Here is a 25,230-nt window from a genome sequence, read left to right on the forward strand (position 1 = left end):
CAATTTGGAAATACGTATTTATTAGGGTCCAGATCATAAGCACCAAGGGCAAGAAGAACCATGACTATTTGTTCACCCTTGCATTCCTGGAGCCTAGCACACTGCCTGACACATTAACAGAGGCTCGATACACATGGTAAAGCAACCTCCCCCATCCTCAGAGGCAGAGGCAGCTCTCCCTAGTCATTTCATTTATCTTGCTTCCAACATAAATTTACAAGAACTTTTCCCAGATTTAACACCAGGAGAAGGAAAAACAACAAGAGTCCCCCTCAGACAGTCTGCTTCTTGAAAGCTCTCATCGGCCCCACCTACGGATATTCCCAGTTTTCTCCTATAAGGAAAAGGTCTGATAGAAATCCATCCAAGGAGGCGCACAAGTTTCCACAACATCCCTGTTCTCAGCAGCAGTGTCCAGGACGGGTAAGGCTGCTGGCCACAAAGGGTAGGAGTAGAATCAGGACCCTTGGGCCAGGTCATAGCTGTGCCCTCAAGGTATGAGGGTGGTGGTCCTGGCACTCCCAGCCTCATCAGCAGACTGGGGGACCAGAAGGGACCCTGGTCTTCCCAGCTCCAAAACTCCAGGATTCCCAAGAGCAAAGCGTGGCTGATGACCACTACCACTGCTTGTCATGCAGGGTTTTAAATTCGCAGAAATGAGGATTTCCCCCAATTCCCTTGCTGCCAGCTTTTATTAAAGAGCTACAGCAGACATCTAACTCCATTGGTCTAAACCAGGACGACGCCAACCATCAACTCTGTTTTCTGGTTTCAGGCTCCTGGCACCTCGATGGCCTTGAGCCCACTATCTGCCTCAGCCTCCTGGGGCTGTGGGGCACCAGCCCCCACCCCAAGCTGGGTCACTGATCTGGGCTTCCTACAATCCTGGGGAGCCAGGGTGCTCCTGAGGAGGTTGGCCTAACCCCATAATGATATTTGAGGCTCCCAGGAGGAAAAAGCATACAGCCTCAGACAAGTTCTCTCCCTGTTGGTGCAGTGGGAGACAAATTGCTGGAGACTCTGAGCCCAAGGCAACGTAAATCACCGCAGAGGCCTCCTGTTCCAAACCCAATGACGCCTGGGCTGGCCCAGGAACACTACATTATGGCTTACGCATCTCAGTGCTAGCATACAAAGTCCCAGCCACCAGACCAGAGGCTAACGCCAAGTCACGTCCAGGTACAGCCTGAGACGCCCTCAGAGGCAATAGTAATAACGGCAAACCCTTCAGCAAAACCTGTTTTCAAGGTTTTATACCCATTAACCCATTTAATCCTCATAACAGCCCTGTGAGGTAGGTAGTGTTATCTCCTCCATTCCACCAAAAGGGAAAGGCAGCATGCCCAACATCACACAGGTGCAAAAGCTAAGCCAGGACTGGACAGGGCAGCCCAGCTCATCTGTGCTCTTCTCTGCTCTGCCTGATGAACGCCCCTCTCTGCTGAACAGCAGGGTCTATACAGGCCAAATGGCACTACAGCACATTCAGGCTGGCCATGTCCACTAAAAGGCCATCTTCTATTCCAGTCATCCCACCACACAGATAGGAAGGGCAAACAGTGGAGGGCATGGCCCATGGGGCTGCCCTGGCAGATGAGAAGGCAGCGGACATATCTCTGGACATTATCATGAGTTTGACACATGACTAAGTTGGAGCTCCCACGTTACTACTTTCCCAAAGAGAAGAGAGGTCCAGAGGCCTCACTGCCATCCACCCCCACCTCCATGGATGGCTCCGGATGTTGCAAAGGAAGCAAGAGAGTTCCTGTGTGGGAAAGCAAAGCCTGTACTGCCTTGTTAAGAGGCTGCACTGTCACTTCTTGGAGTGTGAGGTCACGAGCACAAAAGAGCAAATGTGGAATGGCCATAATTCTACAGCAGCCATGCTTAATTTAACTCTGATGTTTAAACTGCTACAAGCCTTGTTGGAAATCCAGTCTTAACTCTCAAAGAACCTAACAAGTTAAAGAGTCAGACGTTACTCAAAGAGATTATAATCATATTTAAGTGTTCAGTGACAGATGAAAATGATGATGATCGTTACAGTAGCTAAACATTTACCCAGCATTTCTTACCTGCCAGAAACCATCCTATGGGTTTACTGACTTGACTTCCTTTGTTCTTTTGTAATACTTCTACAACCCTGTTTTACAGGTCACTTGGTGAGGGTCAGAACTAGGATTCAAACCGAGGTGTCTGGCTCTAAAGCCAGGCCCTTAGGACCACCACAGTCGCCTTTCCTGTGGACCCTCTTAGTGCGGGAGAGCACCCTCTGCCCTGTAGTTTCTTGGATAACCTCAGTGCTTTGATTTCCTCTCCATCAGATGAGACTAAGAGAAAGGATATGGGACAGCTATGAAAAATGCAACTATAGCACCTTGGCCCAAACTTCTTCTCTTTGGGCCATGATGACGGGCATGATGATGTATCCTCCCTGAGTTTCTTAGGGCCACTCAGGAAAGGCTGATTAATCACCTGATGTTACAGCTTCCTAAACACACCACTGAGGCCCACCTAGCCTTGGTCAGAACCGCTGTGTTGAGTGAAGGGTAGCCAAGGGAAGCAGAAGTTAGAAACAAGAAGCAGTCTCCATACGAAGACCTTTTTCCTGGATTGGGAAGGAAGAAAATGAACTTGGCATAATCCTTCCAACTTTCACTCACAGTGCAGCCAGAAGGAGGGAGCACAAGGAACGAGCAAAGTCATGGGAGAATGTCGTTCATGTTACCAAATGTAAACAGCATAGTAAGACTATGGCTAAAAAATACTAACTCTTAGAAGGGATCTTGGGGTAATGTGAGTTCAAAATCCCACTGAACATAGCATTTGAGTTTATCTAGTTTGTCCCTTTCACCCCAATAGTCATAAGGCCTAGGTTTGAATGCTTCCAAGCATGACAGGCTCACCACTTCTCAAAGTTGGTCAGCTTCTACTGTTGGTCAGCTCTAGTTATTAGAAAGCTTTTCCTCAATCTGACATAAATCTACTTTCTGATCATTTCCATCTATTCTCTATTCTGCCACTTGGGATAATAGTTCCCAAACTTGGCTGCACATAAGAATGACACACTAAGAATTCCAAAGATCTATTCCAGACTAATCAAACTGACACCTTTAGGTCTGTCTGGGTGCTCAAACATCTCCCCCTCTCCTTTGGCTGGTATCCACCATGTCAATAATGTAATAATGATGGGCTATGTTCTGGTCAACACTGCTCAAGGTCATTTTTACCACTTTCTGCCTGGGATCTTTGAAAGTCATTACTTAAGACATTAGGCTAAAGTGTGAAATAATCCTGTGTTGATCCTGGGTGCTGGGAGTTGGAGAGACAAACCCTGTACTTGTTGAAAACAAATTTCAGTTGTTGGAAACTATCAAAGTAGAAACATTCAAGCCAACCCTTATTTAGTAGCTGGTTGTGGTGAAGTACAGGCTGTGGCATCAGAAAAGTCAGTGTTCAAATCCTGGCTCTAGCATTTGTACAGGTGTCTGAGTCCCAGTTTCCTCCCTCTAAAATGGGAGGACTAGCACTCACAACAGAGTCACTGGCATAAATGAGGTGACATATGTAAAGCTCTCCATCTATCTAACCTTTTTTGCTACCCATTTTCCTCTTCTTCTCCCAGACTCATCTCTGACAAGTGGTACCCTCAGAGGATCAAGGACATTTCTTAACCCTATTTAGTCATATTGGGGTTAGCAAAACAGGGGCTGGTTCCCCAAATTGCTCCTTCTCTTTCTGCGGTGGGTGTGTGGCCTATCACACTGGGCTGCTCCTCTTTAAATCTCTATCAGGAATAAAGAAGGAAAGGAGGGGGCATTCCAGGCTGGGGAAACAGAGGCAGGCCAGAAGCAAAGCCTGGCTGAGGTATGGGAAGGCCACTTGCCTACCCAGAAACAAGGGACTAAAGAGAGATAGTAGTTTTAGATACATCTATTTAGCAATCTTGAGATTAGAACTTCCTCATTGAGCAATTCTGGTCAATTTCTTTCTTCCCATAACATACTAGTCCATGCCTGCCTCCTCTACAGAACTGTGGGTACAGGCAGAAGTTCTAAAGAGAAACTGGAAACAAGCAGGACCCTTTAGGGCCTTCCCAGGTACAAAAGCCTTTCCGAGTCCTAGTTCATGTTTGTGGGAAAAAGGCTTCAGCCTCCTAGACTTTCGCAGAGTTCTAAAGGTCGGATTCAAACAGTTACTAACTAGGGAAGGGAGGGAATGCAGAAACAAAGGAGGAGCAGTCAAGAAACAATAGTGAAGCGATAAAGCAGAGTCCTGGTTCCTCCTCAAGGGATACACATAACAATTATCTCTGAGTACTTCTGCAAGAACTAAGGCCCCCATCCAGATAGAGGATGGGAACTTAAGGCTCAGCACAAGATTCCTGGAGCACCGCCCAGTTACCTCACCACCAACCAATCAGAAGAAAGTCACATACCTTGTAGCCCTCACCCCAAAATTTGCCTATAAAAACTCTTCCCTGAAAACAATCAAGGGAGTTCTAGTCTTTTAAGCACAAGCCCCCCCGTTCTCCCTGCATGGCCCTTGCAACAAACCTTTCTCTGCTCCAAACTCCAACATTTCGGTGTATTTGGCCCCACCGTTTGTCGGGCATGTGAACTTATGTTCAACAACAAAATTAACCCCATACTATTTATGAAATAAGATAACACTCCAAATGGAAAGCCCATCTTCTTAAGTGCCCACAGTTTCCTCCAGACTAGCACTGAAGAGGGGAAACTGTCATAGCAATGATGCAAGGAATGGAGGAAGCAGAAGATCACCCTTGTAGAGGCTCCACCTCAAAGAGGGCAGTGGCTCAGGTGTGGCAGACACAGCCCCAGCCTGGTATGAGGAAGCCCAGAAAGGAAACCCTGGAGGTGAGAGCTAGAAAGGAACCTCAGAGAAACTGAGGCCAAGGTAACAGCCTTGACTAAGGTCACAGAGTTGACACTAGAATTTGGATCACCCAGATCCCTTACTCTATTGTCAGAAACAATAAATGATAATCCTACCCCCAATCATCCCCAAGGGCCTGTATCATCTTGCAGGCCAATTCCAGTTGAATGGCTAGTGACCTTCCCCGGGTTGTGAGGACACCCTATCTGGTCCCAGTGGGAAAATGGTCCTGATCAAACTACTTACATCCAGAAAAGAACAATATTCCAACGCTGAGACTTTGTTATATAAACTGCCATAAATCCTACCTTGAATACCTTAAGAGGTCTCAAAGGAAAGTATAGAAGAAACCTTAAATTTCAACATCTAAATCTGTAAGATTCCTATCATACAACCCCTGAATCGCTGACCCCAGATTCTCTCACTTTACAGTCTGTGTTGAAAACCAATTACATGCAAAGCACTATAGTATACAGGAACATAATTTAAAAAGAAATCAGCTGTGGAGATGGATAGTGGTGATAGTTGTATGTGAATGTGCTTAATGCCACTGAATTGTACACTTTAAATATATATACAGTTGACCCTTGAACTACACAGGGGTTGGAGTGCCAACCCTCACACAGTGGAAAATCCACAGTCGGCACTCCTTATACATAGTTACGCATCCAACCAACCGCAAATCATGCAGTAATGTAGTACCATAGAATATATTTATTGAAAACAATCTACATATAAGTGGACCCATACAGCTCAAACCCATATTGTTCAAGGGTCAACTTTACACACACACACACACAAATGTTTTTGAAATTTTTTTAAGAAATCAGGATTCCTGTTCTCTAGGACTTTACGAGAGAGCACAGAACTCAACTCACTATAGACTCAATCAATGTCTCTGAAATGAATGGAGGGATGGGTTTTAGGAGTTAAGAAAGGCAAGAACAATGCAAAGCAGCCCATGGGAAGTGTCACATGTATGAGTAAGTGGCCTGTGAGACTGGCATTCAGGGGAGAGTTCTTCCAGGCTAAGAACATACATATCCAACATACATGTCACTGGATGTATGTTGACGTGGAGACAGTAGGGAGATCATGTGAAAAGGCTCAGAAGGTGTGGGCAAGCCCAAGATCCTAGAAGGAGGTTATGAACTTTAGAACCAGAAAGCCACTCACCTCACTACATTGCATTAGCTCCCTTTTGCAATGCCTTCATATTAGTATGATTTAATCCTATCACCTTTAATCATGGGAAGGAAGAATCATAAAGATCACCCCACTGTGTAAAGTTGCTGTGTTGTTCACTGATCAGTCAATTCTCTGTAGGGTTTAGTGTCAGGAGAAAGTCTGGCTGCCCAGAGTCACTGTGCTTCCTGCTACAGGCCAATGAAATTAAAACAACTGACTCAAGGAGAGCTGTCCTGGGCTTCCCTGGTGGCGCAGTGGTTGGGAATCCACCTGCCTAAGGCAGGGGTTGCAGGTTCGAGCCCTGGTCTGGGAAGATCCCACATGCCTCGGAGCAACTAAGCCCGTGCACCAGAACTGCTGAGCCTGCGCTCTAGAGTCAGAGAGCCATAACTACTGGGCCCATGTGCCACAACTACTGAAGCCCACACACCGCAAAGAAGAGTGGCCCCCGCTTGCCGCAACTAAAGGAAAGCCTGCGCACAGCAATGAAGACCCAAAGCAGTCAAAAATAAATAAATAAATTTCTTTAAAAAAAGGAGAGCTGTCCTTTTTGCCTTGACTATCAGGAAGCTCAGGGCTCCGTACTCGACTTTAACGCACTAAGTTTTTTGATAATCATTTCTGCCTGTTCCATGACTCTTATTCTCGAAGTCCTTTCAGTGAAAGCTGAACCATATCACCCGTACCACCTAATTCTTTTAATAAGTAGGCAGAAAATAAATAATACATAATCGAGCAAACGTTCATCAGTCATCCCTACAGAACCCACCCTCCTGGTAGAAGGGTGAATTCAAGTGACCAAACTGGATAAGACAGCAATCCCATAAGCATAGTCAGAGCCAAGGACACAGGAACACCCTGAGGCACTATTGCACTGCTGGACTTCTTTCTCCAGTCTTTGGGTATTTCTTTTTTTTTCTTTTTTTTTTTTTTTTTTTTTTTTTTGCAGTACGCGGGCCTCTCACTGCTGTGGCCTCTCCCGTTGCGGAGCACAGGCTCCGGACGCGCAGGCTCAGCGGCCATGGCTCACGGGCCCAGCCGCTCCGTGGCATGTGGGATCTTCCCGGACCGGGGCACGAACCCGCGTCCCCTTCATCGGCAGGCGGACTCTCAACCACTGCACCACCAGGGAAGCCCGTCTTTGGGTATTTCTGATTTAGTACCTAGAACCTTCTCTCCAGGAGGTGCTGAATGAACTCTAGCTAATTCCTACATTTTAGCTGCTTCTGGACCTCAAGCAGACCAACTGACTGAATTTTAGCTTTCCTAGCACTCGTGTTTTTGTCCTAAAGATACAATCAGGTGTATATATATATTATATATATATACTGTATATATATAATATATATGTATATTATATATATATATATGTGTGTGTGTGTGTATATATATATATATATATATTAGACCAGACTCCAAGGATCCAACCTAGCCTCCTAGAAAGAAATTTAGGAAGAACCACACCCTCTTGAAGTGAAGGGCTTTGACTAATCTCATCTGCTTTAATTCAACTATAGTCAAAACAGGGTTAGAGAGGCAGGGGCAGGGTACTATACAGCAATGAGAAGGCAGTACTTACCGTCACATCCAACTACATATATAGATGAATCTCACAATATAAAGTTGGGTAAAAAAAGCCAGATACAAAAAGGAACAGATCATATGAGTCCATTTATAGTAAGTACAGAAACAGATCTAGGCCGGTAGAAGTCAGGATAGTGATTATACTTAGTGGGGGGTATACCTGCTATTGTTGGTAATAATTTGTTACTGGATCTGGGTGGTAGTTACCTGGTGTGTTCAGTTCTCTATATAAATTATACTTCAATTTAAAAACATAGGAAGGAAAAAGGACAAGGCACTGATTAGGCCCTAGTCTACCTACTCACATGGTCTGGCCAAAGAGGTCAAATCAGAGGGGAAAGCCATAACCTAAATGCAGCCGTACATAGCCTTCCAGTGACTCTATGTGCTGACACATGCTTGCAACTTAGTTTCAAAAGAATTTCATATCTTCCATTATTCCTTTGCCAGTGTTTCACTGCAAATCTTTGACAAGGAAACCAAGGTTTGAAGAAGCTTCCCCAAACCGCAGGCCAAAGTCCCTGACAGGACCCATAACACCCAGTGGCCAGATGAGTGCCCTAACCCGGGGCATAGGTGTGCCCACACAGGGAAAGCTAGGTAACTACCATCAGTGGCCTCATTAATAATAGTGTCTTCACAGACTCCTCCTGGGAGGACCGAGACTGTGCAAAGAGCAGCAAGTTTATCCTGTAATGTTGCCAAGCCAAGGCCAGATGTTTCCGATAAGATTTAAAAAAAAAAAGGATGAGTTGGGGAGGAAAAGACAGAGCAGATCCTGGATTCTTTAAGCCTCCTGTCCTCTGAAACACAGCTAACGAAGTGACAGATCTGCCTCGACACTTTTTTCAGATGGGACAAGGCGGACCCCCACTAGGGCGGCGCGCCACCTCAGGGAGATTCCAGCTGACGCACTGCGTACTCACATGGCTGGAGCAGCGCAGGGTGAGTGTGGAGCTCACTGAGGAGGCTTACAGGCCACTCCTCCAGGATTCTGTTGCACCGTGAGTCACAGGGTTTCCTGTTCTTCCAGTTCTTGGGCTGCATCGAGTTACAGCCAGACAGACCTCAGGCAGTAGCACCTGTCTGGGGTCCAGGAGACAGGCATTTGGGACGCCTGTCCCAGGACCCTCCTATCCTCAGACTATGGGGCAGCAGTGCAAAGGAATAATATGTCCCCATTCGCCTGCACATAATGATTGAGCACTAAATTGAGTGTGCCAGCGCCAGGCGCTGAGGATGCCGGGATAAAGAAGACCCTTCTGCCTGCAAGTGTCCAGTCTATTGGTGGGAGGCAAATAGGTCAACAAGTTATTATAAACTGAAGGAGTAAGGCAGAGAGTAAGCAGTTTCTTTCACTATAATAAAAGACAGATTTACAATCACTTAAATCACATACATCAGTACAATTCTGAGGAGTTTTTGTCTTGAAAAGGTTAAACATATGTGTTGACCCCATGCCTAGAATGTTCTCCTGCTCTGGCCTAACAAACTCCCACTTGTCCTTCACCCCAAATACATTCCCCAAGTTCCCAGCTGGTTATACTAACACACTTTTGACACTTGTGTCTCTTGCTCTCACTGGTCCCAGAGGACTAAAAGGCACTGACTACATGTTCCCAACTTCATATTTGTGATGCCAGAGCTCTCTCAGTACTGAGATACCGTAGATGCTCAAGACATATTTGTTATGGTGACATCAAGGGGTGACAGGAATGCCGAGGAGAGGAGTGAGAGAGTAACTTGGGTAAAGGGGAAGAGCTGGCTACTGCAGACTGCCCAGGTGCTCAGAGCCTGGCCTTGTTCTTCAGGCCTGGGCCCACACTGCATGTGATCCTGGCAGCAGCAGAGTTTCCTCTCCATCTACCTAGCTGCCCTGGCCAGTACCCCAGATCCCCTAGGGGTCGAACTCTGCCTCCCCTGGCCAGCCCCATGTCAGGGACCAGAGTCTGCCCCTGAGCCCATATGCCCACAGGGGCATCTGAACTCCCCACTCTTGTCTGCTGCCAACTGTCCACCTGCTGGACCAAATCACTTTGGGTCTGTCTCTTTATACCATGTCCAGCCCCAGAACTTCCCAGTCTGCTCTACCCACCCCAGACACACCCACCATAAGCAGGGCAACCATATATCCCAGTTTGCCCAGGACAATGTTTACAGTGTGGTAGCAGCATAACTGTTAACAGTGTCTCCTTTTACTCTCAAAAGTGGCCCAGTTTGGACAATAAATTATAGGGTCACCTTAGGTACAGGCCGCAAATCAAATCCTGCTCATGGTTCTTAGGGAGCCCACACCTGAATGATGAGAAGAGCCCATTCTATGCCAATGGCGCTGAAAGGAATCTGGGTTTCCTTTCAGGAAATGGTGGAGAAACTGGGTTCTTGGCTGGTCCCTTAGTACATGGCACCCGGTTTCCTCAACTGCAAAATAAAGGTTTGGACGAGATGATCTCAAAGGTCCCTTCCCAACTGACCCCGGACTGATAACCCCATGAAACTGAAAGACAACTGGCTATCTCCAGTTGTCCCAGGCAGCCCCACACTGGGGCTAAGTGCCTGGGCTCTGGAATCATACTGCCTGGGTTTGAATTCTGGCTTGCCCTTGAGCAAGGTACTGTCCCTTTCTGTGCCTTGGTGTCTTCTTCTGAATAATAGGTAATAATAACGTCTACCCTGGAGGGCTGCCCGAGGACGACCTGAGTTGTAGTAGAGTTCACAGACAGAGCCCAGCACTTCGCGAGTGGTGTACATGTTTGTTAATTTAAGACCTTTGGGAATTGAGGGGAAAAGAGGACTGGTGGGACATGGCTGGAAGGCTTCATTAGAAGGGGTTGAGACAGGACAATATGGGAGGAAGCAGGAGGAACTTTTGTCCCTCAAATGGCAAAAAGGAAAAGCGACAGCTTCAAATGCCCTTACTCAGCCCAAATCAAAGCTGTCCAATGGCTTATCTGGTTTCACTCCTTTATCAGACAATACGGTGCTGCCAGAAGGAAGAGGTTGGGAACAAGGCCTTCCAAGAACATAGACCATCTCCAGGCCTCCAGGGCAGGGATGCTGAGCTGAAGGTGAGAAGAGGCAGGAAGGCTGGCTGAGGTGGATGGGCACCGAGGGTTCCCAGAGCCAGGTTCTCAGGTCTGACTCACGCTCCAGGGAAGGACTCTTAAGGAATTGCTTAGAGATCCACAGACAACAGTGCAAAAAGCATGGTACATCAAGGAAAAGGAGATTGTCTAGCTCCTGCTCCCATGGAAACAAGGCCAAGACTCCCAACCAAGTTTGGACAAGACAGAGGCTGTACAGGGATGGGGGGAGTAGAGTGTGGGTTCCACACTGAGGGTCCTCTCCGGCTTTGTCGAGAACCCCAAGCACCTCAGTGTCAGAAGGGGCCACACTAGACAGCCCAGAGTCTACATAGGAGGGGCAAAGAGCTCTCTGCTGAGAACCAAGATGGCCAGGGACTCTCCATTCAATGTGCCAGAAAATGTGAGAATGACTGTTCCCTTCATTGAAACTCCAGGGGTCAGTGGGACTGAAACCTACCATGACCCGGTCCTGTGACTCAACAGCACAGGGCACCCCAAGTGGTTCCCCCAGTGGGAAGCCAGAGTCTGGGGCAGATGTGAGGAAGTGTGAGCAAGCATCTCATTGGCCAATTTCAGCGTAAGTGGCCTCAGCAACTGCCATTGGAGCCTCTGTGATTCTGCCCTCCAGGGGAGGTACCGACAGGGAGTGGACTAGACTTCTACAGGGAGAAGGGGTTGAACAAATGCTGTGACTATTCAGTGTGCAGCTTTGTCTCTCATGACTTCCCAAGGAGGACGCTTCAAGCTGAGGTGTACCAAAATGCCCCAGGCAACCCAGAGACTCCCCCCTCCACCCAAGGGGAATGCTGTATCCCCAGAAGACCAGAAGGAAAGCAAGTTAGAGGAAGAGCTCAAAAACGGGTCTCCTATGCCCAGAAAAGAGAAGGTTTTAGAAGTTGGATGGGGCAGTGAGGAAGCTTCCTTATTTCTCAGCTTTAGGAACTTTCCATCCTTCTGTCCGCCCTGTCCTCTGCTCTAATCCAACATAAGACAGAGAATATAAATGGGCCAGAACCCATATGCCCTAAAAGTCCTTAGGAAAAAGAAGCAGGGCCTCTTTTGCTTCTGCCCAGATGGATAGCGCAGTCAGGTATCTGAGAGTGTGTCTATCTCTATGTACTAATATTTGACACATAAAGTGTTGACTATGTAGCAGGCACAGCTCTAAGAACTTCACATATATTCACTCTCTCTTAAATCCTTACAAAGACCCTATTAAGGTGTTATCCACTCTCCATTTTATAAGCGGAAGAAACTGAGGCCTAGAGAGGTTAAATAACTGGCCCAAGTTCACACAGCTGGTTTGTGGTGAGCCAGGATTCCACCCCAGGGAGCCTGGCTCTACTTCTCAGCACACAGCCTCTCCCAGTGACTGCTGGACTGTCCCTCAGTGGGTACCAACGGCCCCTTCCCTCTGCTTCCTGAGATAGGAGTTCCACCAACTCACATGCCTGCCTTGTTCAGAAGCCTGGAAAATGCCTGGCTTTCAGGGAAACCCCAGCAACAGCCAGGGTGAGGTTCTCCTGGGGTCAGCTGAGCAAACTTCTCTCCCACTGGCTTCCTGGAGTGCTTACCTTGCCCACATTTTTCTGGCTGAAAACAGAAAACATTACTCAGGTAACCCACACTTCAGCCAGGGGTCATGGACATCTGCTAACTACTGTGGTCTGCAGACCTCACCTTAAATTCATCTTTTGTAAAAGGCCACTCCCCACCATGACTATCCCATGACATGGCACACTGAGAGCTAAGAACTATGGTCCTAGTTGCAGCTACTACTAAGTAGCTGTATGACCATTAGCGATGCACTATAATACTGGAATGGGGGATAGACCATGTTCTTCTGATGCAGTTTCTCAACCTATAGATATTTGGGGTCAGAAAAGTCTTTTTTTTTGGCAGGGGGGCTGTCCTGGGCATTGTAGGATGTTTAGCATTATCCCTTGCCTCTGCTTACTAGATGCAATGACACGTCTTCATCCACCTGCCTGTGAGGACCAAAAATGTCTTCAGACACCACCAAAGTCCACCTGGGGGATGAAATCACTAATAGTTGAAAACCACTGCTCTAAAGGAGTAGTTAAAAACAAACAAACAACAAAAAACCACAGGCTTCGCCCCTGTAAATTGGGGTAGGGTAAAAACTCTTGCTCTTTATGATAGGCTGGGTAGCCCCTCACAAGATTATCCAGCCCAAAATGTCAATAGCACCAAGACTGAGAGACCTGCTTTAGAGGTAAGCAGGAACAGCTACCTGTGATCTATGGTGTGAGATATTAAGTCGCAGCCAGCGAACTCCGCGATTTGATTTGCCACACCTCCACCCCCACTACTTTTGAAAGTCAAAGACAGACAGCACACAGTGTTGGAAAACAAACCAAACTTGCTGACTTCAAAACTCAACAGTGATAATGAGGAACCAGTTATCAAGAGCCACCTTTTAAACCGGAAGTATCTGAAAAAAGGAAGCCAGTTTTCTGGGGTTCCTGAGCTCTTTTAGTACATCAGATCTCCTTACTACGGCTGCCAGATTTTGAGAAAACTGTTGTGGTTTGTGTTGTTTTGAGTCTCCCTGGAAAAGGGTCCCTAGCTGCCCTCAAACTCCTCAGGGTGCTAGAAAAGTTCAACTTTGAAAAGTGATGTTAAAAAAAAAAAAATGTCGGCTTTGTCTGAGGAGCCTCAGAGAGAATTTTAATTCATTCAGGGGTAAAGAAAAAAGAGCTTCTTGGCCGCTCTCTGAACTAGAAATTTGACAATACAAAACAAATGGATGATTAGTAAAAGCTACAAAATATTCCTGCTACCATCAATTGTCTTCGGAGCAGGAAAGGGACTTGGTACTAAGATACTAAGTTGAACAAATGAGGCAAATTGTACCTGTCAATGTCAGTTAACTCAGCCAAAAATAATCTTACTAAGGTTTTAATCAGTACTTTACTCCCATACTTTCATCCCCTATCTGAAGATTAATGGCACATAGTAGGTGCTCAAAAAATATCAGTTGAGATTCCCTTGAGGTCCCTAATTCCCCATCCCATGAGAATGACTGCCATGACCCTTTACTGGATGTAAAGTACCTATTTCTAGAGCCTCATCTCACCAGACAGCTGAAAGGTGTCGTAGTCTCAATTTCCCACATAGTAACTATACCCACAGTAGGTTCTCAAAAAACATTAAACTCTTATCTCTTGGGAGTTCTGTTGAATCTTTCTGCTTCCAAGATATTCTCCCCTCTCATTAACTCCAGAGTTGAAAGCTACCCCTCACTAATGTAGTAAAGAGCCCAAGTGAACTATCTATATTCCAAGATTGTATGTCACCAGTCTGTGTGTGTTAAAATAATCGGTTAATGGCTAAAGGAAGGCATGTATACTTCATTTCACTTCCATGGTTAATCCTGATTATCAAGTTTAAGAGACAAAAATCCTGTATCTTGTATACTATTTATAGCTCAATTAATCAAAAGAATCCTCTAACTCTGCAGACAGGACAAAAACCCTTGATTGCTGGAGGACAGTAAACACCCTTTTTCTCTCTCCCCCTCTCTCCCTGCCTCCCTTTCCCCTCAGGATCAGTCTCACGCCAAGCCTCAGGCCTTGCTGAGGGAACAGCTCACTGTCTTTCCCTCCAAGGGTCCCTCCACCCTTGGATACCCACCCCTTCAACCCAGTACCAGCACCCCCCCAGCTGCCTCTCACCCTCTTCCACTTCCTGCAGCCCTTGCTCTGCTTCTTTTCCCAGGAAGGTCCACTCCTTCATTCTTGGACTCACTGAACACCTCACCAGTGGCCATAAACTGGCTATAAAGGTGAACAGCTAGGATTCTCCCTGCCCTGTAACTACCAACTCCAATGTATGATGGAATGGTGACCAGGTGTGACATTTAGAGGAATGGTGATTCAAGTCTTCGGGAATGCAGATAGAGAAGATGAGGCTGAGGTGAGGGGTGGGGTCAGGGAGCAATCAGTATGCAGTCTTTTTTTTTTTTGGAGGAATATTTGATTTACAATGTTGCCTTAGTTTCTGGTATACAGTAAAGTGATTCAGTTATACATACATATATACATATTCTTTTTCATATTCTTTTCCATTATGGTTTATTACAGGATGTTGAATATAGTCCCCTGTGCTATATAGTAGGACCTTATTGTTTATCTTTTTTTTTTTTTTTTTTTTTTTTTGCGGTATGCGGGCCTCTCACTGTTGTGGCCTCTCCCGTTGCGGAGCACAGGCTCAGACGTGCAGGCTCAGTGGCAATGGCTCACGGGCCTAGCCGCTCCGCGGCATGTGGGATCTTCCTGGACCGGGGCACGAACCCGTATCCCCTGCATCGGCAGGCGGACTCTCAACCACTGTGCCACCAGGGAAGCCCCTGTTTATCTATTTTATATATAGTAGTTTGTATCTGCTAATCCCAAACTCCTAATGTATTCTTCTCCCACCCCCTTTCCCCTTTGGTAACCATTAGTTTGTTTTCTATGTCTGTGAGTCTGTTTCTGTTTCATAAATAAGTTCATTTGTGTCATATTAGATTCCACATATAAGTTGTAGTACACAGTCTTCTGAAATGATCCAGTCTGGCTCCAGAAAGAGACTGGAAACACACCCTAGGAGGCCTCTGAAGTAACCCAGAGACCAGCTGACCAAGGTAAAGCAATCAGAAAGGAAAGTCAGTGAAATGGGTCCAGGGCTCCCAGTCAGAATAATCAGAGGGTACTGGTGCCACTAATCTGACCAAGAGAAGAGCTACCTGCATTTCTGGACATGCTGGGTGAGGGTGCTGCCAGCATCCAAGAGTGAACACAGACACGGGCCAGGATGGGGTCTTCTGATGGTCCCAGAGGCAGGGGGTGTGGTCAAGAGCATGGGCCTCTGGAGCCCAAATGCATGGCTTCAATTTCCAGCCTTTACAAAAAAGCTAGTGACCTTGAACAAGTCACTCTGTGCCTCAGCTCCTTACCAGTAAAACAGGGATGCTGATAATAGTATCTACTTCATGGTGTTGTTATGAATGTTAATAAGCTAACATATGTAAAGAGCTTAAAACCACCTGGTACACAGTAAATGCTATATGTGTTTGCTCTTGAGTTTCAAAGTGTCAATCAGCACAAAACACTAGGCTTGTCTATCAGGGGACAAGTGATTCTGATGGGGCTAGTTTTGGGCAGGTGAACCTAAACTTTCCCTGCCTCAGACTACAACCCAGATTATGTAAAATAATAGGGATTTCAGAAGAGTTCAAATCAAGGCCTTTTCAAAAGACTGTAAAACTAAAGCTTCAACCTTCTCTCCTAATTCTTCCTTCTAGTAGCAACTTTAAAAGATCCTTCCATAATATTCTCTCTGATTCTCTCCCTATTTCCTAACTGCTGCTGGAAACAGGCAGCTTTGCTCACCTAAACTGGGAGGCCAAGTCCCAGCTTCCACACCTGCTGAGTTAAGGCCTGACTCAATTCTGCCCCCATTGGTAATTTGGAGGAAATACACCCAAGTGTCCCTGAGACACTTGACAGGCTGCAAATGTAGAGAAGACTACAAGAAAGACCTTTTCACATGGCTGTGCTTAATCATCACAACTCCCCAAAGTGAAGAAGGTTGCTGTTGTCATCCCTGTTTTACAAAAAGAAATTGGCGGTCCAAAGAAGCAAAGTGACTTGCTCAGAGTCCTGTGGTTAATAAACCACAAAACAGTGATTAGAACTCATTTCTACATACCCTGGTTAATTCTCTTTCCAGTTTGGGACTAAAGCTATGACCCCTCCCCATTCCAGGCCAGGAAGGTTCCAGTCCTAGCCTCCATCCTCTGGTTTCGGGGAGGGTAAATTTGTGGTCCTAGGTTCCTTCCTCTGGACAGGGGGTGAGTAAATTTAAATGTCCTGGGGCAATATTCAACCAACTGAGAAGACCTCTCCTGAATTAATGGTCCTCCAGCTTTGTATTCTAGGACTTGCCAAGAGATGACTGTCACAAGGGTTAACTCACTTCTTGAGCAAAGAAGTCCAACAAAGTTGCCAAGGTCCTGCCGGATCACAGACATGTTCTTAAATAAACTGAATTAAAGTGCAGAGCAGAGCCTTATCCCAGGATTGAGTTAGAAGGTAACAGCCACTTACAAGCAGACTAACACTCAACTAAACCAGCGGCCCTCTGCTCCCTACTCCAGTCTGAGGCTAAGTAATGTCACGGTATTTTGGGGTTCATCTACCACGGCTTTGAAAACACTGTGATGGCAACCCACCTTCCTCTCCTTTGCTCTCAGGATCCCCAGAATGGGAGTATGAGCAGGTCGCCCCACATAAAGATAACGTCAAAACATTTGCCCAAAAATGTGTTCCCATTGAGATACAGAAATTTCAAGTATGTAATTGAGCAACGCTCTGTCATTGACTCACAGATCTGGACACCCTCCACCCCCGCCCCAGCCCACTCTCTCGTCTCAAGTCCTAGCTGAGGCCCAGGGCCAGGAGCCAATCCCGAAATCCCGAGCGTTTCAGAAACTCAATTCTCCCCAGAGAGCGCCTGGGGCCCAGCCTAGCCCCACCCACTCTCCATACCCAGAGGCACAGAGAGCGAGGCTCCCCGGCGGGGCCAGAGGCTTTGTCTTACGTAAAAGACCTGGCCCGAGCAAGAGCTCGGACTTAGGCGGGGTGCTGCTGAGACAGAAGCGGGCAGACAGGTCAGGGCTCACGACAGGGAAAAGCTCGTTTTCAGAAGGACAAAAATCTCCAGGAAGACGGCAAAGAGGGGAAAAGGGGGTGTTGGTCCTCTCGGAGAAACTTTTAGGTACACCAGAAGTAACATCCAAAGTCCACCCCCCATTTGGGGGGCGGGCCCGAAGATGGGGTACTCAAGGCAGGGCGGCCCCGAGGCAGGCGCTGGGAATGGGCGTTGGGGGGGCGTACGCCCCTCGCGGAGCCACAGTTCCGGGCGCCTCAGTTCCGGGAAAGGGGTGCGGCGGGCGGAGTTTCTCTGACCCTTTCCCAGCTTCTTCCCGCGTGGTCTTCTCCCCAAGCCCACCTCCGCAAGGCCGTGAGGAACGCTAGGGGGAATCGTAGGTCTCCAAAATGTGGTCCTTTAGCGCGGGAGGAACCCAGGCAACCCCGCGCGGCAGCGGAGCCTTCCCCCAACTCACCCCCCCCCCGCCACGATTCTCCCCACGTGCTCTGGCCGGAACTCAGGCAGCGAAAGGGGGGCTCCTCCCACGTGGGCCCAGCAGTCAAAGACTACGTGCCGGGTGGCCCGCCCCTCCAAAAAAAAAAAAGCGCGAGCGCGCGCAGGGCCGCAGAGAGGGAGAGCCGCGCGGTGCGCGAGCCCCGGAGCCTCGCACGCGCGCACACGTCTGCCCGTGCCTAGCGGACGTGGCTCCTCCAGCCCAGGACTTTCCCCGCCGCGCTGATATTTTCCGCGTCCGCGGCCCGGAATGGGAAGGAAGCGGGTCCCCGCAGGGTCTAAGAGGAGAGTCCCAGCCGGCCGGGACCCCGGAGAGAGGGCCGGGGACAAAGCAATGTTGTCAGGCAAGCCAGCCGCCCCCGCCCGCGCTTACTTACCTTCTGCACTTGGTCATGGTTGAGCTCCGTAAAGAAGTAGGCGAGCAGATGCGAGGCGATCATCCTGCTGCGGCCCGACAGCGCCGAGATGGGAAACCGAGGCTGGAGCGCTTGCGGGGGAGGAGGGCGGCGCGGTCTGACCGCTTTGTCCGGGCTTGGAGGCCCGGTTGGGAGCGATGAGTCCGGGAGGTACACAAAGAAGGCACACGATGGCGCGCCCAGCTGGAGAGTTTCGGGACTCTAAAAACAGGTTTTGATAGTCACAACTGCTGAAGGACCAAGAATCACTCCCAGCGACGTGCTGGGATGCCCCCACTGTCAAGGTACTAACTTCAGCCACAGAATCACTAAGGCTTAACTTGAGAAGAATAGCAGCTTGGCTCCACTAGGGCGACAGGACCTCTCCGGCTCACACGCGCGCTGCTCTCGCCAGCGGATCTTCTCGGCTCGGTGACACGCTGGTGCTAGCGGCGGTCCGGGACTCCTGCGCTGGAGTTTCGTGCAACAATGTGGCTTATTGAGGGGTTGCCGGCTCGCGGGCCGCCGGGTCAGTGACGCGCGCACGCCCATTGGCTGCGCGGGGAGGGTGTGTGTGCCCACGGGCCGCCCGCCGCCGCGGTGCAGCCAGTCAGAGCGGACGGCCCGCGGGCGCGGCCGCTCAGACACCCGAGCCGGCAAGCTGGAGGGGCGCACCCGGGGCAGGGGGAGGGGCCAGGCAGCATGGATGAGACGTGTGGTCCGTGGCAACAGGCTGGGGCGGAAAGGCGCATGAGCCACCGCCGCGTCAGGCCCAGCTATGGGGGGGGGGGGGGGGGGCGCATAATCACAGACCCGGAGTGTGGGGTGACTGGAAAGTCGGGTCACCGGACTTGCACACGCCCTGGGCGGGGAGAGAAACACTGTCTGGCATCTCGGGGTCATGTGAGGGGCCCCCGCTACTGGGTCACATTTCTGAAGCATCTTAGTTCTCACCTATTGTGGCTCCAGGCGTCCGCGCAATGCTGATGCAAAGTGAGCCGCCGCAACTGCTGCTCACTTTATGCCGGGCACCACAAAACTGAATGGATGTGAGTTTTACTAACCTTGTTTTACAGATGAGGAAACGGAGCCCTTAAGAGACTTGCCCAAGGTCACACAGTTAATGAGTGGCAGGTAAGGGAAGAAACCCACGTCCGTCTTTGAGGCCCTATTCTTTTCCCTATTATCCCATCCTGCCACTGTAAGAGCCGAGAAGTAAAAAGCAGGAAAAGAACTTTGTCTGCAGCTGATGCGTGGGTGAAACTGGGTGGGTGATAAGTGCGTAACCAAATGATCCTGGACGTATGTGGGGTGGGGTGGCTTATGGATGCTGAGAGGAGTAGGAGTCACAGCCACAGCTAATGCCCGGCATCAAACGTTTTCTTTTTTTCCTTTTTTTTTTTTTTCTAATTTTATTGAAGTATAGTTGATTTACAATGCTGTGTTCATTTCTGCTGTACAGCAAAGTGATGCAGTTATATATTCTTTTTCATATTCTTTTCCATTATGGTTCATCACAGGGTATTGAATCTAGTTCCCTGTGCTATACAGTAGGACCTTGTTGTTTATCCATCCTATATATAATAGTTTGCATCTGCTAACCCCAGACTCCCAATCCTTCCCCCCTCCCCCCCACCTGCAACCACAAGTCTGTTCTCTGTATCTGAGTCTGTTTCTGTTCCATAGATACGTTCATTTGTATCGTATTTTAGCTTACATACATAAGTGATATCATGTATTTGTCTTTCTCTTTCTGACATACTTCACTTAGCACGAGAATCTCTAGGTCTACCCATGTTGCTGCAAATGGCATTATTTCATTCATTTTTATGGCTGAGTAGTATTCCATTGTATATACATACCATATCTTCTTTATCCATTCATCTATAGATGGACATTTAGGTTTTTTCCATGTCTTGGCTATTGTAAATAGCGCTGCAATGAACATCGGGGTGCATGTATCTTTTCAAATTATAGTTTTGTCTGGGTATATGTCCAGGAGTGGGATTGCTGGATCATATGCTGGCGCCAGACTTTTATACATGGTGGAAGCCAGCAAGAGTGAGTGCAGCCTATGGGAGACTGGTGACTGTGCAGAATAGCAAGCCTGGGGTTGGAAAGGTCGCAGGGGAGGGAAGGTGAAGGTTTGCAGTGTCTCCTGAGGAGTTTCTCCTTCTCTCATAAACAGTGGGGTGCTATCTGCAATGTATAATAATAATAATAAAACACAATATTAAATGTTCATTGTTGGAAAATAAGAGTATACAAACAGAAAAAAACATAAACCTCCATGATCTAGCCTCCCAGCAAAACTTCTTGAAAGCTGTGTACCCTTGCCAACTACACATTCTCGCCCCTCCCTCCCTTACTCCAATCAGGCTTGGGTCCAAAACTGCTTTGGTCATAGTCACCGTAATGACCTACAAAGTGCCAAATCCTCTGTTCCTTTCTCTTTTCTTTTTTAATTTAACTTAATTTTTTATTTGATGTATAGTTGATTTACAATGTCATGTTAGTTTCAGGTGTATGGCACAGTGATTCAGTTTTGTGTGTGTGTGTGTATTCTTTTTCAGATTCTTTTCCCTTATAGGTTATTACAAAATATTGAGTATAGTCCCCTGTGCCACACAGCAGTAGGTCCTTGTTGGTTATCTATTCCTATCTCTTTTATATGCTTGTCTTACTCCACCTCTCAGGAATGTTGTGCACAGTTGACCAAATCCCTCATCTGAACACACCATCCTCTGCTAAGCCAGGGAAGCTCTACCCTCCTGGTTTCCCTCTAACCTCACTCTCCAGGTTCCTCAACCCCCATTTTCACTACTGGTAAATGCTGGCATATTCCAGGGCTGATCTAGTTACACTCTCTCCCTGGCGTTCCCTGCCAGCCCCATGACAGTTATATCATTTACACGCTGATGACTCACAAATGTAAATCTACAGCGAGGGCCTCTCCCAGAGTTCCAGACTTATTTGTCATCTCCCACTGAAGTGACCAGCATCTCCCACTTAACATGTCCAAAGCTGAACTCAACTTTTCTTCCCAAATCTATTCCTTTCCTGGTTGTCTCAGCAAATTGTATCACCATCCCCCCAAATCATCCTTGATTCCTTCCTCCCACTCACCTTCATATCCAGTTAATCCATCAGCAGTCAGTTTGATCCCTAAAATAGATCCTATTAATTGACCTCTTCTCTCTGTGTCCTCGGACATCTCCTAGCCAAGCCACCAGCAACTCAGCCAGAGCCAATACCACATTGTCCTACCTTGCCCCCTGCTTCCATTCATGCCTACCTCCACCCTGACCCCTATAGTCAGTTCTTTACTCAGGGGCCAGAGTGACCTGTAAAATATAAACCATTCTGTGTCTCTCCCGGGCTCAAGTTTAATGTCTTCCAAACTTAGAATAAAATTCAAACTCCTGACAATGGCCTCTAAGTCTTTATATGATATGGCCTCTGCCTCCCTGTCCACCCTACTCTACACTACTTTCCCCAGTACACTGCTTGGCACTCACACTAGTATGTTTTCCTCGAAAATGTCAAACTCTTTCCCACCCAAGGGCCTTAACTCTTCCTTTTTCTTCTTTCTGAAATATTCTTCTCCAGATCTGTGTCCAGCTGTCTCTTCCTCCATATTGAGGTTCAAGCAAAATATCACCTCCTCAGAGGACTTTCCCCTGACCAGTTTATCTCAAGGAGTTCCCCAAGTCACTATCACATAACTCTGATTTCCTATTGATTTTCCATATATTCTTTAGGGCAGGATCTGTACCTATGCTGTTTCCTCATATCCACAGGGTCTAAAATGGTGCCTGTCACCTGGCACCAATAAATATTTGTTGGATAAATGAATAGAAAAAATCTTAGAGATAACCATTTTTCACATTTTTTATAACAATTCATACACCCAACATCTCTCACCTGATTGCAACAGTCTCATAACTGGGCTTCCCCCTTTAGATATAGAAACACCATAGATATATAGGTTTAGCTATCCAACAGAGATTCTTAGGGAATTTATGTGATCTGATTTGCTTTTTTAGGGCAATAATTGCCCTCCATGTGGATACAGGGGAAGGAGATCAGAGACCAGAGGCAGAAAGAGGCTGAAGCTGAAAGATAGGACCAGGGCCTGAACGAAGGTAAGGGTGGGTAGGGAAGTCAGGCTATAGGTTTAGATGTTTCAAAGTCTGAGGTGGAATTGATGGCTTTGGCTAGGAGTGGGGGAGGAAAAAGAGGATACCTACTGCTTAGAAATACTTGGAAACCCAATAGTCCAGTGCTACAAAACCTGTTGACCCCAGGCAGATGGGACTAAACCCAGTGGGTCATGTTAGCTATGATCGCTTCTCCACACACTAATTTTAGAGCCTTTTCCACACTCCCCTCTTTGGTCCCATTTCATGAACCAGATAATAATCACAAGGTAATTTAAGTGCATATTATCTCTTACAAAGCTCCCAATCCTGGGAGGTGGCTGGAGTAGGTATTGTTATAAGCCCCAACTTATACATGGGAAACTAAAAGGTATTACTCACTCAAGGGTGAGACTTACATCTTTGACTTTTCTGGCTCCAAACTCCATGCCTGGAATTTATTATTTATAGATCCTTAGATCTCTCTCTCTCTCTCTCTCTCTCTCTCACACAGACACATACACACACACACAGAGAGACACACACAAATGTTGAAGAGTAATAACACATCCATGTAATTTACATTCCACAACCCCAAGAGAGAAATCAATCAGCAAATATTTATTTACTTTTTTTTTTTTATTTATTTTTTTTTTTGTGGTACGCGGGCCTCTCACTGTTGTGGCCTCTCCCGTTGCAGAGCACAGGCTCGGACGCGCAGGCTCAGCAGCCATGGCTCAGAAGCCTAGCCGCTCCGCAGCATGTGGGATCCTCCCGGACCAGGGCACGAATCCGTGTCCCCTGCATCGGCAGGCGGACTCTCAACCACTGCGCCACCAGGGAAGCCCAGCAAATATTTATTAAACAAACCCTTGCTATGTTCAGGACAGTCTGTTTTTACACAAGGCTGGCTCTTGCCTCACATAGGACTGACCTGAGCCTGACTGTTAGGCTTCAGGGAGCTGCCCTGGGAAGAGGCCACTTTGCTAAGAGACCTCTACTTGCCAAATATTCCTTTTTCTAATTAGAATTTATCAAGTTTGCAACATGTTATAAGTAATGGGATTTCATGGAGAATTTTAAGACTGAGCGTGGGCCTGCCCTGAATATAAATATTAGGACTACTTGTATTGCATTGTCTTTAATGCTGGGCACTAATAATCTGCATAATCTCTTGTGTTTCACAGTTCAATGTATGAATTTGAGGGATTGGGAAAAAGAGGCATTTAGAAGCAATTAAAATTGAAAAATAGAAGCCACAGTGTACACAGCAATCTAATTTTATCTGTCACAGTTGCAAACTGAACCCATTCAAGCTAGTTTAAGCAGAAAAGGAGTTTACTGAAGAATCTATAGTCCCTTTCAGGATCTTCAGCAGAGCCAGAGACTCAGACTCAGAGGCTAGCCATCCAAGCATGTTGTGCAAGTTATACCATCAAACTCCACTGGTAAAAATGCTATCGTGGTGGCCACTGGGCTCAGACATCTCTGCCCAGCTCCTGATTCTGGGCATAGGATTTTACATCCAGGACGTGCCATAGACACCTTTGACAGTTAGATGTCTGTCTCTCATCATCCTTGCTAGAAGGCATTCTACACGGCACCCCTTTCTTTATGGTATTTGCTTCTGAACTGACATCTTACAGTTGGTTGCCAGAGCCTGGGCCACATGCCCAGGCTCGAGCTTCAAGGAAAGCTGGGGAAACAGGCCCATGGGGTCAGGAGACACAACATGGAGAAGTCCTAAATTAAGAGGGTGTTCAAAGGGGCTGGGCAGGCCCAAAGCTTGACAACACATCCACCATACCCAACAGTCACTGAATGTGCTGCATTGCAAAGTTTAAGACAATCCACAGATTCAATGCAATCCCTAGCAAATACCAATGGCATTTTTCACAAAATGAAAAATTCTAAAATTTGTAGGGAAACACAAATAGCCCAAATGATCCTGAGAAAGAAGAAAAAAACTGAAGGTATCATGTGCCCTGATTTAAAACTATACCACAAAGCTACAGTCATCAAAACAGTATGTACTGGCACAAAAATATACACATAGATCAATGGAACATAATAGAAAGCCCAGAAATAAACCCACACTTATATGGTCAATTAATCTATGACAAAGGAAGCAAGCATATCAAGTGGAGAAAAGACAGCCTCTTCAATAAATGATGTTAGGAAAACGGGACAGCTACATGCAAAAGAATCAGACTGGACCACTTTCTCACACTACATACAAAAACTCAAACTGGATTCAAGACTTAAGTGTAAGACCATAAAATTCCTAGAAGAAAACATAGGCAGTACTCTCTTTGACATCAGTCTTGGCAATATATTTTTGGCTATGTGTCCTTAGGCAAGGGAAACAAAAGCAAAAATAAACAAATGACACTACATCAAACTAAAAAGCTTTTGCACAGTGAAGGAAACTATCAACAGAACGAAAAGGCCATCTACTAAATGGGAGAATATATTTGCAAGCAATATATTTGATAAGGCGTCAATATCCAAAATATACAAAAACACACACAACTCAACAAACAATCCAATTTAAAAATGGGCAGAGGACCTAAATAGACATTTTTCTAAAGAAGACATACAGTAGGCTAACAGACACATGAAAAGATGATCAACATCACTGATCATCAGGGAAATGCAAATCAAATCCACAACGAGATATCACCTCACACCACCAGAATGGCTACCATCAAAAAGACAACAAATAGAGACGCGGGGAAGATGGCAGAAGAGTAAGACGCGGAGATCACC

The 25,230-nt window shown here is 47.0% G+C and overlaps 1 protein-coding gene across 1 annotated transcript in view; it reads right to left on the minus strand.

The window, feature by feature from the left end:
• HK2 (hexokinase 2) overlaps positions 1–18,798 on the minus strand; it is a 61,574-nt gene extending 42,776 nt beyond the window's left edge. Inside the window, exon 1 of the mRNA XM_060027464.1 lies at positions 18,305–18,798. Coding sequence (XP_059883447.1) covers positions 18,305–18,367 — 63 coding nt within the window. The 5' untranslated portion in view covers positions 18,368–18,798. The remainder of the gene's footprint in view (positions 1–18,304) is intronic.
• Between the last annotated feature and the right edge of the window lie 6,432 nt (positions 18,799–25,230).

This window comes from Delphinus delphis, chromosome 12 (genome assembly GCF_949987515.2).
Source record: "Delphinus delphis chromosome 12, mDelDel1.2, whole genome shotgun sequence".
Lineage (NCBI taxonomy): Eukaryota > Metazoa > Chordata > Mammalia > Artiodactyla > Delphinidae > Delphinus > Delphinus delphis.